At 39.8% G+C, this 12746-nt stretch overlaps 1 protein-coding gene across 3 annotated transcripts in view; it reads left to right on the top strand.

Moving 5' to 3' along the window:
• LOC109934269 (E3 ubiquitin-protein ligase DTX1) overlaps positions 1 to 12746 on the top strand; it is a 237558-nt gene that overhangs the window by 217519 nt on the left and 7293 nt on the right. For 2 of the 3 annotated variants that reach the window (XM_020533075.2, XM_048611519.1), the window contains exons 6-8: positions 4336 to 4494; positions 10811 to 10972; positions 12272 to 12361. In XM_020533075.2, the coding sequence (XP_020388664.1) occupies positions 4336 to 4494; positions 10811 to 10972; positions 12272 to 12361 (411 nt within the window). Of the gene's footprint in view, positions 1 to 4335; positions 4495 to 10810; positions 11016 to 12271; positions 12362 to 12746 lie in introns of those variants that run through there. The other variant, XM_020533077.2, reaches the window with a different exon arrangement.

The raw sequence follows: 12746 nt of genomic DNA, 5'->3' as shown, positions 1-12746 counted from the left end.
CCAGCATCTGCAGATCCTACTATCTCTGTAACGTTTAATAGATTGGCTTTCATTAGACTGCTCAATTGACTTCACATGAACACTGCATGTGATCTTCATATTAATGCAGTATAATAATGGGCATGGCCAGTAACTACTAATAGAACATAGAACATAAACAGTACAGCACAGTATTCGGCCCACGATGCTGTGCCAACCTATTATCCTACTAAGATCAATCTATCCTGCATACCCTACATTTTACTATCCTCCATGTGCCTATCCAAGAGTCGTTTAAAAGTCTTTAAAGTATCTGACTCTGCTACCACTGCCGGCAGCGCATTCCACACGCCCGCCACTCTCTGTGTAAAGATATAATACTGGATTACTCATGTAGCTGGACTGACTTCACTTTTTAGCAGAGCAATTTGCAAGATAAATTCAATGACTGGCAATCTGACCGTGAAGCATAAACATGCTGGGTTATTACAGTAACTAATTCAGATTAATATAGCAACTAATGTGGCCATTGGGTCTCCAGTCCACTCTGAGGTTGACTTTGAATTTTTTCATTGCAATGAAGGACAGCAGTATATATAGCGTTACTGGTGCCTACACACCAAGAAGAAATGCATTTTAAGGAAAACTCTGATCTTAACTGAGCACCAACTGTCATCTCCTTTTCAAAAATCATAACATTTGAAACATTTGTCAATTTCAAATTAGCGTTCCTGTGAAATCCTACAATCGGTAATCCATTGCTAATGCACTTAAGTTTATTTAGCTATTGATTTCTGCAGGGCGGACAGATTTTGAAAGATTTCAGTTACTCCAAAGCAAAGGCAAAAATTTCTGAAGAAGGGTCTCGACCCGAAACGTCAGCTTTCCTGCTCCTCTGATGCTGCTTGTCCTGCTGTGTTCATCCAGCTCTACACCTTGTTATCTTTAATTAAAATCAGTGTACTGTCTATTAACAAGGGATAATCGATATACATAAAGGCTTTATTAACGTAATTTATTTATTTAAGAGGCACTGGGTTTGTCTTTTGCAAAGTAAGAAACACATTAGACCTCAAAAAGCTTAACTTAGCCTTTTATTCTTACCATAAAAGGAAAGGTTAGATCTTGAAATCATAAAATGGTAGAGCCCAGAAACAAGGTTAACAAAACTGATTTGGCCTATTAAATCTGGGTTGGTATTTCTGTCTGTAAACCATCCAATGTAATGCCACACTCCTACCTGTTTCTCATACATTTATTAGTCCGCTTTAACAAAGAACAGATTCCTTTTTAAGAGAATTCAGTCATCCTGCTTCAATAACAGTTACTTTTCTTCATTTGTCATTTAATTGGACTTGTGATTATCTTAAATTGGTGCCCTTGACTTACAACATCCCAGTTATTCAGTAACTCCCTCATAATTTTTGTTTCTAAACACTCCTTAACAAGTAGCAGGCATAGCCTGCTTTTTGTAAATACTTTTAAACTAAAAAGCAGACCATTGCTTGCATTTTTAAGAATAAGAATATGGTCTAAACAAGAGGGGAGTGCTGCTTATCCAACCAGCATGATACAACAAAAACTTAAATCCTGCCAATGAATCTAATGTGCAGTTGAATCTCCTAAATACATCTCCCTACTCATGCCATGGATCACATTCAGGCACATTAAAGAGAAATCCATGTTTGCAGGTTGTAGATCCCTACTTTAACCCTGCTTTCCCATTCCTGCTCAGAACCAACCCTGGTGTAAAATTGTTTTTTGTTCTGATTTTCTATTCTGAACGTTGTGCCTGGTGTTTTGCACTCTTCCATGGATTCTATCGACTCTCTGGCATAAGGAAATCCTCCTGAACTTTTAGTCCCTAGCAGACATGAGGCATGATACACAGACCAGAGCTCAATACATTAACTTTTCCCACTGAGATAGTTGACATTTGTCCCTTCTCCTTACACCAACACGATACGTTTGTACAGTAACTATTAGGTGAAGAATTAAGATCATACTTCCAATGTTATCTGTTTGACACCAAAGTGAAAATCTGACAAGGCCAGGCATTTTTTTGCCCATTGCTAATTGTCCATGATTGAATGGCTTACTGGCCTATTTCAGAGCGCAGTTCAGAGTCAGCCACATTGCAGTGGGTTTGGAGTCATAGGTGGGCCAGATCAAGCAGAGGTGACAGATTCCCTTTCCACATCAGTGAACCAGATAAACTGTGACGACAATCAACACCATTTCTCAGTAGCTGCTGCCAAAGAGATGCAGGCAACCTGTATCTAATGTTTACAGCAACTTGACATTATTACTATAGACCTGAGTTATTTGAGGGGGTCATTCAGGAAATGGAAATAAATGCCTAATGAACAACTCTGTTGGCAAAGGTCACTCCAGGACATCTAAAATGGGCTAAGAAGCTGCTGCTTCGTAAATAAACAAATGCTGATAATCCTTTCAGTGTATAATCAAGAGAAATGTATGCCTTCATTAAATTATTTTAAATAAATGTTACATTTTGTTGAAATAAATCCGTCATCTAGTGCAGATAAATATGTGTGACATTTTAACTACTTGAAGCTTGTTTATTTACACAGAAGGACACTGATTAGATGAGCTTTGTTTTAGAACTGGCTTGTGGTTGTGTTTTGATTTTTTTTTTGTAATCTGTTGGAGCCTTAAATGGTGATTAATGAGTCCCTCCATGATTTGATAACCAAAAACTCTCAGGTATGACGCTGAGTTGTGCAGAACATCAAGGCCTGAGGTTCAATCATTAGTCTGAGTTGAGTTCACCAATTTCAGGCAGAGGAACAGGAAGATTGTTATAGTTGGCCTCAGTTTGTTGGTCTGGATGCCATTGATACAGCCAACTGCAATTTCTCCAGCATTAATTCCTGTTTGTCCATTGTCCGCATCCTCACAGACCTGGTCTCCCATGAAATTGAATCTAAAATTTTTGTCCTTGTTTCCAAAACCCTTCAAAGTCTTGTCCCACCCTTTCTCTGAAACTTTTTCTATTTTTGTAACTCTTACCCTGACACTACATTCTCCTACTTTGGTCATTCTGGCTTTTGCACCGTTGTCCATTGATCTTGCAGTTACCAAAATCCCACCTCCAGAATTCCCACCCTAAACCACTTTGCATTTACAATCTCTATAACTTTGAACCTTTCTCAATATCCATCCACTAATCAAGTTTTCTGTCACCTCTCCTTACTCTTCCATCTGGCCAGGTAGCATTCCTTCGTATTCTTGTCTTTTCACTCTTCGTGAACTACTTTGATATAGTTTTTCCATTAAATTTGTTTAAATGTTTCTTGGCATGGGTATTGAGTGCGAACTGAATTGTGTTTAGCTTCGTTACCTAGTAAAGAATTTAAATGAGACTTTGGAGAACTGGTAAGCTTCTCAGAATATATCTCAGAAATTTGTCCTTACCTTCAGCAAAAGTACAATAAATGAAGTGTTTATCATTTTTAATTTCTCTTTGGGAGTATATTTGTTTTACTTGCTCACAGGACATAACATTGCTGGCTCAGCCAGAATTTGTTTCCTATCTCTAATTGTCAGAGGGCAGTAAAGAGTCAACCACTTTGCTTTAGGTCTGGAGTCACATGCAGACCAGACCAGGTAAGGGTGGCAGATTTCCTTCTCTAAAGGATATCAATGAACCAGATTGTGATAAACAAAACTATCGACAGTGATCACACAATCGCCAGTAGGCCACCGTTTTATTCCAGTTTTGTTACTGAGTTCAAATTTCAACACCTGTCATCGTGGGATTCAAACCCATTCTCCCACAAATTTCCTGATGCTTGATTGTGAGTCCAGTGACATTAATGCTATGCCATTGCATTCCCCATTTGGAAGTTAATTCTCCAATGTTCTCCATCCTTGGGATTTTTGTGTCCTACAGGACTGATATTTCACATGTAGAAATTATACAAGGCATCATTCAATGGTCATCTGCACTGTTCCATACTACTTAAGATTTGAAGAAAGTGAGGAATAAAAAACAAGATTTGCCTTTTGGAAACCTGGTGTTACAATAGCTGACATCAGGTGAAATTGTTGTCACAATTTGAACTGAAATAATTTTAGCTTCAGACATTGCCTATTATGGCCGGTTACTTTAGCTATTTCTGTAGAAAACACAGTTAAAATCAAGACATCACCCATTTGACATGTGCTGTAGTCAGAGCTGATCTCGCACTACATTCCGAATCACGCGTGAAATGGGTTCTTGGAAACCTCTGCTTACAACAGATAGTATCCTTAGTAAATGAAAGGATGAAGACTGGATTGGCCAAATGGGACTCTTTCTCCCTTGTAAATGTGTTGTATTTCTATTTTTAGGATTGCACCATCTGTATGGAAAGGCTGGTCAGTTCATCGGGCTATGAAGGTGTCATGAGTCTGAGAGGAGTGAAACCGGAACTGGTTGGAAAGCTCAGTAAATGCAGTCACATGTACCATCTCCTATGCCTTGTGGCCATGTACAACAATGGCAATAAGGTGAGGTCCACCAGTAAGCCAATATCATTGACTGTGAAGCACTGGTGATAGTAATTGCAATATTATTGTTCTTTTTCTTCCTCAAGTTGTAATACCTAAAAGTCTCATTTTTGTTTCAATCAGGAATTTTTTTTTTAAAAAATCGATCGTGGGATGTGGCCATGCTGGCCAGGCCAGCATTTATAGCCCAGCCCAAATTGCCATGGAGAAAGAGGTGATAAATTTTTTTCTTGAGCTGTTGCAGTCCTCGGGCAAGTGTCTAGGGTTACTCAGTGTTGTTAGGAAGTAAGTTGCACAATTTTGACCCAATGACATTGGAAGAATGATGATGGAGTTCCAGGTCAAGATGGTGTGTGGTTTGGAGGGGTATCTCTGTCAGGAAGCACTGATATAAAAATTAATTCTAACCTTTGAAGATGAAAATAAAATTATATTTGCTACAATATCCCAAAAATTACCAATTTAAAATATAATGAAAATATGTGAGTGCAAGGAATTTTTATAAAGTATGAGCCGGTAGTTTGATCACATGTCACAGTTATTATGTTCTCAAATGTAACACCAATTTTAAATATTCAATAGCTGAAAAATTGTGAAGTCAGTAGTCATATTGAAAAGCCAGTAAACATATCCAGACTCAGTAGGAACTGCAGATTTCTGAAGAAGGGTCTAGGACTGAAATGTCAGCTTTCTTGCTCCTCTGGTGCTGCTTGGCCTGCTGTGTTCATCCAGCTCTACACCTTGTTAGCTCTAAACATATCCAGACTGTTCTGTTATAATCGTGGGTACACAACGGCTAATTGGCTAAGACTTGAGCAGTGGCTTGTAATGTGGGAGATATCACTGAGCCTTTAAATAAAAGCAAGTGGATGCTGTCTACAACTGGCACAAATTTACAGAATGATATAGAGAAGAACAGATGGATAAAATGACTTACAGGAGCAAGTATTAGATGACATGGTAAACTACAATCCAAACTAGACTTGTCTGAACTAGAATAAAATAATACACAAACATGACCAGGGTCTCTAGTTGAATTGATCACTTGCAGTTTTTTTTCTTGAAGAAATGTAACAACTGATTCCTATGGTACTCGGGTCCTTTCTCTCTGATCTTGAGAAATCTCGTTGGAGGTGGGAGGCACCACCAATGACCAGGAAACCTCACACAGTAACACGGCAACCTGCCCTTCACCTTGAACAGTCACTATATGTGATATAACCACCACAAGTAACAATCCGTAGTCTGTTACTACAAAATATATGGGTAGTTTTCTTTCAGAAATCTAGTTAGTTCCTGTATTATTTTTCTTCCTGTCTTGGTTCTCTCACGTCACGTTCTATTGCTTGAGTCATAAGTGATCTCCTTAGAGCTCCATGACTTGCTGCTCCTGAGCTAGCTCCAAGTTGGTGTCTGAGAGGGCATGGATTAATTTGCCTCCTCCTCTGATTCTCTGAGGTCAGATCTTGTTAAATAACATTAAGTAAAAATGTTTACAGCCAATTACTGAGTCTCTAATGTTTATTGTATTATGTGACAAATGTCAGACAATGCGGGTTTCAGGCAGCTGAAGCCAGATAATGGAATGTCCTGCTTTGGAGTTTGTTCACAGACTTTGCTGGCGTTTGTTGCTTTTGCCTAGTTGGCTGAAAAGGCAAAACGTTTGTGTAAATTGCCCCAGGCCTTTTGATGATGGTGCTCTTACAGCAATACTAGTGCGGAATTCTAGGATAATGATTCAGCAATCATGATGCAGATTCAAGTCAAGGTGATGTGTGGTTTGGAGAAGTACACAAGAACATTCCTGCTTTGTCCCATGGTGGTTAGGCTTGTAGGGGAAGAGATTCAGTTGAAGTAATTTACTGCAGTTCCTTCTGTACACTGTGCAGAATGCAGCGTGCTGAAAGCAGGGAGATGTACTGTGTTCATCCAGAGAAAGTGATGAATAGTCCATTACAGCCATGACTTGAGCCTTGTATCTGATGAAAGGAATTTGAGGAGTTGAGGTGAGCCACATGTCACAGTGTAACCAGCCACTGCCCAGCTCCTTGAGTTGTGACTGCTTCAGTTCAGGGCTTGACAGTGATGACCCTCCGATGATGCTGGTGGGAGACTGACAACACAATGGTCATCAACAAAGATCACGGGAGACGACTTTCTCTTGTTCAAGATTCCAAACCACCGGGAAATAGACTTGCACGTTCAGAATAACCATGAGGATAAGACCATTGTATTGTCTTCAGCAATTTCTCTTTGCTCACATCATTGGGCTAATACTGTTGGCTGACTAGGACGTTGTATTCGTGTACTCAGCTTTTAGTCAAGAAATTTTAGTTTAACTCTCATGCTTGCTTCTATACTAGTACATTGATATGTTTCTTCAACCATATCCATTTTGTGTTCCATAAGTACAAAGATTTGGAATACCTTTCCAAGACAAACACCAAAAAAAGCATTTTTTTTCAGGGCTGAATATATAGATTTGTATTGGAAAAGGGTAATTGTCGTGCATATAGCAGCTTGCAGGTGCCTTGCTGTTGCTGTTGCACTGAGCAGGCTTTGACCCTCTTTGTGTGCAAAACCAGCATTTCAGGGATCCATTTGACGAGTGAGCATGTCCTTGATGAGTTAATGGTGGAGAGATTTTGACTAGATCACAGGTTTTAATGCAGGTCTTATGCACAAGTACATGGTGCCCCAAACTGTTTTAATGCAACCGTGTTCATTACAAACAGAGCAAACATAAAAGGATGGAAAACACTGTGGATACTGGACATTAGGGCAGCACAGTGGCCCAGTGGTTAGCACTGCTGCCTTGTGGCACCAGGGCGCGGGTTCGATTCCAGCCTAGGTGACTGTGTATGGACTTTGCATGTTCTTCCCGTGTCTGCGAGGGTTTCCTCCCACAGTCCAAAGATGTGCAGGTTGGGTGGATTGTCATGGTAAATTGCTAGTAGTATCCAGGAAGTGTAGGCTAGATGGGTCAGCCATGGTAAATGTGGGTTCACAAGGATAGGCTGGGGGGCTGGTTCTGGCTGGGAGGGTTAGTGTAGACTTGATGGGCCAAATGGCCTCCTTCCACACTAGGGGGTCTATGATCTGAAACAGAAAATGCTGGAAAACACTCTGCAGATCAGACAGTGTCCGTTGTGAGAAAATGGTTTTGGGTCAATCATCTCTTCTCAGAACGAACATATAATTGATATAAGGTCAACAACTTATTTGGATTTCTTCTCCCGTTCCAGATGCTACAAAATCTGTTTAGTATTTTTAGATTTCACTCCTAGGTAAACTTTGTTTGAGAGCACCTGTTAAAATAAACCAGCTAAGGAGTTCCTTTTCAGGCTGTGGAGTCTCACCCAACAGGAGCTGACAGTACATCAGTATTAACATCACATTTGCTAATTGGCCAGATTGTAGCTGAAGGGGCATTTTTATATCAATTACACGGGATGGTTTTTATTTTCAAACCTTTGGCCAAGTTACATTAAAAAGAAAAAGAAACTTTTTGGATGGAGCGGGGTAGTGATTTATGACTTTACATATCCAGGACCTGCACAGGAATTCCCCGCAGACTGACAAATGGCAACTTCGCCCTTAGCTGACTTCCGCTATTGTAGGTTTAGCACATGGACTGCAGCAGTTCAAGGAGGCAGCTCTCCACCACCTTCTCAAAGGCAACTAGAGACCAGCGATAAATGCTGGCTCTGTCAGCAATGCCCATGTCCTGCAACTAAATAAAATTTGTAAAATGTTTGTTAGAACCAGGCCTGTTTCATCCCAGTTTGTAATGAAAGATCAACCAACAGGCCAAAAAAATGGGAGATTTAGCACAGCTTGTCCATTTTGTCAAGCCAGGGCACAGATTTGGAAATTGAAGCTCTGAGAGTGGTGCAGCAAAGAACATAAGAACCTGCACCTGCCTCCCCCGCCCTTTTCAGTAAAGATAATGGCTGTCTCTTACCCCAACTCCACCTTTTGTGCACCATCCCCATATCCTGTCATTCACTTAACATCCTAAAATCTATCAATATATAAAGCATCTCAGCATCTTCCGAACAAGTCTAAGCTCTACTGCCTATCACTAAATAACCAGTCACTGTGCTGTCTATTTTCATAACGAAGGATAGAGACCATTTGGTCATGGGGGTTGGATGTGGTAGAGATCAGGCATAAGCCATTTTGAAAATAAGAATCTTGGACAGTGTGCCCCTTTTTTACTAGCTCCACAATGTGCTGCAGTTTTCATAGTGAGGGCTGAGAAGGGGTAGAGGCAGCAACTTGTTCGCTGTTGTATGAGGTAATGGTTCTGAGGGGGTTAATGGTTATGTTTACACCTGCTCCGCCCATTCTATTTGATGACACTCACACTCTGTGAGTGTAGACGAGGTGTTCTAATGCCGCTTCAGAGGGTACAAATAAATCTGGACCAGATCCTTGAGGTCCTGGTAATTATGCCTGACCAAATGTAATTTTACTTATTGCTATCATGCAATGAACCTTCTTGTTGTGTATGAACAGTGTCTCCACTGTAGATACTCTACCACTAAACAGGTAGATCCATGACAAAGAAGAATTGGCAGCAGCTAACTATCTCAAACAACTCTTTCCATATACTGGTTGAGGTGGCAAATATGACCAGATGCAGGAGTGGTCATCTGGGAAAATACTCCAGTCACCTTCAATTGACTGATTATTGAACTCATTGGAAGAGCTTTTTTAACAACCTGGAGAGGGTCACCACTCAAAGGGGTGAGTGTGAAGAGCAAACAACAATTGGGAACACTAAAATGAGCCATAATGAGACACTGCAGCTGAATTAAGTTGCTGAAGTAAAGGGTAGTTGAAACTGAGGTACTGAAGCAATGGTACAAAGTTACTGTGACTTCAGTAGAGGAAGCCTCCTACTTTGATGAACTGTTTGGACACCAGTATCCACCGAGAGGCTGCTATTACTCTGCTGCCCTGCCTGCTCCGATCTACAAGGAAATAGGAAGCCCCATTGTGGCTACCTTTGAGAGACCCCCTGCAGAGCCGGTTCCCAGCCGTACACAGTGTTTGTGGCATTGAGTTTCCCTCCAGCCCAGTTGAGGAGTTTTGAAACTGTCTCATGTCCAGGATTCAATGTTTTGGATGGGATGTAAAGAAGTACAAGGGGAGGGTTTGGAATGAAGCCTGAAATCCTGAAAAAGCCAGTAACTTCTGAGCCAGTGTGTGTGGTGATAGAAAAATATTTGTTCAATAATTGTAAATTTCTACTTGTATCTTACACTTCTGTGAAAGCATTCATTTTAAGTAAGAAACATGTTTTCAGTGTAGTTTAGAACATGGCAATGTATTACAGTAAGCTATTTCAGGAAAAGTATTGGGAAGACAACATTGAGATTAGGTTAATAAATTTCAGGTAGTTTTAAGATTAATGTCCAAAAAAAAAAAGCTTAATATAATTGTTTTCTGCATTCTGTGATGTTGCTTCTGTTGTGTTAACTTATAAATCTTAAAATATGTAGACTATTACAGCAGCCTCATGAAAGGGCATTAATGATCACTGTACAGTTGTCACATTTTGTGACCTTGTCTGTCATCTTAGATAGTCATGACTTGAGAAACAGCCATACTTGATTTCACAGCAAGTCAGTGTGTTCACATGGTGTTCATGAGTCATTCTTCAGATGTTCGTGGTGGCTGTTGTGTTAATCTTGATGAGCTCGGAGGAGAGACACCCTAGTGATGTGGATAAACACTGCTGTCACTTCTCTCTTGCTGCTTGCAGAGGCTTTACACGATGGTCAGACTGTAACTGCAGCTTCTCACAAGTAGAACCATGTGTGTTAGCCCACATTCTATTGCCATTAGCATAGCAGAAAGTTGAAACTGTGGTACACTTCACTAGGAGCTGAACTTCACACAGCACAATGGAATAGTGGGCATCATTTAATAGTGAGTTTGAAATAATTACCAAAGTGCGTTTTGGGGCAGGAGGTCATTTCACAATCAGAAAACCAAAGATGGCAAGCGACAGAACACAATCTGTCTTGATCACTGAGGTTAGTTGTGTTTCATCCAGATTGCCGGTGAAGCAGCCACTCTTATCTAGAGAAGTATAATGGTGGGAAAGAGACTGAAAGTGGAAAAACTGAACGTAAATGAAATAATGTTAGCCATTTTCATACTCTATGCAAAATATTGTACCAGAGAAATTTATTTAAAAATCTTAGACTTTTATAATGTGGTATTGTATTAACTCTCATAAAACCTCAGAGTCACAAGAATCTTGAAGACCACTAAGGAAGTTGTTATAATTTCTGTTCTTTAGGATGGCAGCCTGCAGTGCCCCACGTGCAAGGCCATCTATGGAGAGAAAACTGGAACACAGCCACCTGGGAAGATGGAGTATCATGTGATCCCGCACTCACTCCCTGGATACCCAGAAGTCAAAACTATTCGCATTGTTTATGACATCCCAGCAGGACTACAAGTGAATGCTTCTAACAATTTCATATCTTTTTAGGATCACTTGAGTAACTATTATCTTTTTACTGCAAATATAGTTCAGCGAAAATTTAAATTATTCATTTCTGTTGAAAAAAACAAGCACAATGTAGATTTTGCACAGACTGCACACTATCACCACAGCACTGGCACAAGTGGCTTTCATGCAACTATAATCCCTATTTGTTGACTGAAAATTAGGACACTTAATCTTTAAAAGAATTCAGAACCAATACAAGCACATGGTGACTTGTATTGGTACTGATATTAATATATAATATTTTAAAAGCCTCTATACCATGTATATTTTGAATATCAATTATTTCATTTATGCACAAAGGAGAAATGAATTGTATTCCCTTGAAGAGAAACAATCACTTATACAATCTAATGTCTTTAGCAGCTCAGTAGACACGTGGTGCATATCAAACGAAGTTATTCAGATAAAGAAAACAGCCTGTGGAATATGACATGTTGGACAGGGAAAATTCCGTCACTCCAACCTCGATTAAATTGCAATGCAGAAGTGAGATCTCAACAGGGAATATGCTCCATGCAAAGAAAAAAGTTGCATGAAAATATGTTTACTGCTTAGTAGTCTTAATTAATCAAGATGAATAACATAACAAAGAGGTGGTTTGGTACTTTTAAAAAGAAACTAAATAATCAGATGTATTAGGCTATTTTAAATTTAGAGTAGACAGTAAAGAGAGATATTATTGTGAAGCAATGTGTTCCACAATTTTGGAGATGAGAAAAGATATGTGATAGGACATTAAAAAGGAAGCTGAAGGATTTTGAGGAAGCTTTTTTGAAGTTCGGGTCTGATGTCTGCTTTGAAGTAGGTAGGGGAAATTCTCAGAGGTTCGAATTAGGTTGTTGGTCAGGGAAATGGGTATTTCTTCTTGTAGTCGGGATGTGTTTGATGATGGTAAGGGAGGGAAGCAGTGTGGAGATGAGAGTGGACAAAGCAGATAGTTTTGGACAGGGGTAGAATCAAATGTTCGGATTAAGTGGGAAAGAAGTGGTGTAGAAAGAATTGCAGATGGCTTAGTTTTTGGAAATAACCTCCTCACATGTGAAATGCCCCAAAGTCATTTTGTTTTACCCTGGTTTGTAAACAGTGGGCAGAATGCACTTAAGTTTCAATGTGCAGTATTAGAGGGCAAAGCTCCCCGCTGGGTATTTAACCTTGTCTTAACTGTCTTATTACTTGTGTGAAACTATGATTCATTAGTCAGTCCAACTGTCACTTTCCTCTCAATTTTTTTAAAATTGTGTGTAGGGCGTTGAACATCCCAATCAAGGAAAGAAGTTCACAGCCAGAGGCTTTCCCCGACACTGCTATCTGCCTGATAATGAGAAAGGCCGGAAGGTAAGGTTTATATTTGCACACATCTATATATGCACTGTCAAAACAAAACCCCAATTTGGAATCTAATATAATAGCTAATCATTTATATATTGTAAAGATCAATGAATTAAAATCTTGACCAACTGTAGATTTCATAAGCCTTCTGACAGCAAGTTTTAAATTCCTTTGGATGCCTGAATCTGGACGTTTTACATCTGTAATTGAGGTGGATAACTTTTCTTCAAAAGTACAAGAGATCCCTGAACAGAGATAGTAGGAACTGCAGATGCTGGAGAATCTGAGATAACAAGGTGTAGAGCTGGATGAACACAGCAGGCCAATCAGCATCAGAGGAGCAGGAAAGCTGATGTTTCGGGCCTAGACCCTTCTTCAGAAAAATTTTTTT

This window comes from Rhincodon typus, chromosome 24 (assembly GCF_021869965.1).
Source record: "Rhincodon typus isolate 14 chromosome 24, sRhiTyp1.1, whole genome shotgun sequence".
Taxonomy (NCBI): Eukaryota; Metazoa; Chordata; class Chondrichthyes; order Orectolobiformes; family Rhincodontidae; genus Rhincodon; species Rhincodon typus.
The sequence above is the reverse complement of the archived record's forward strand: the minus strand, read 5'-3'. Positions and strand labels throughout refer to the sequence as shown.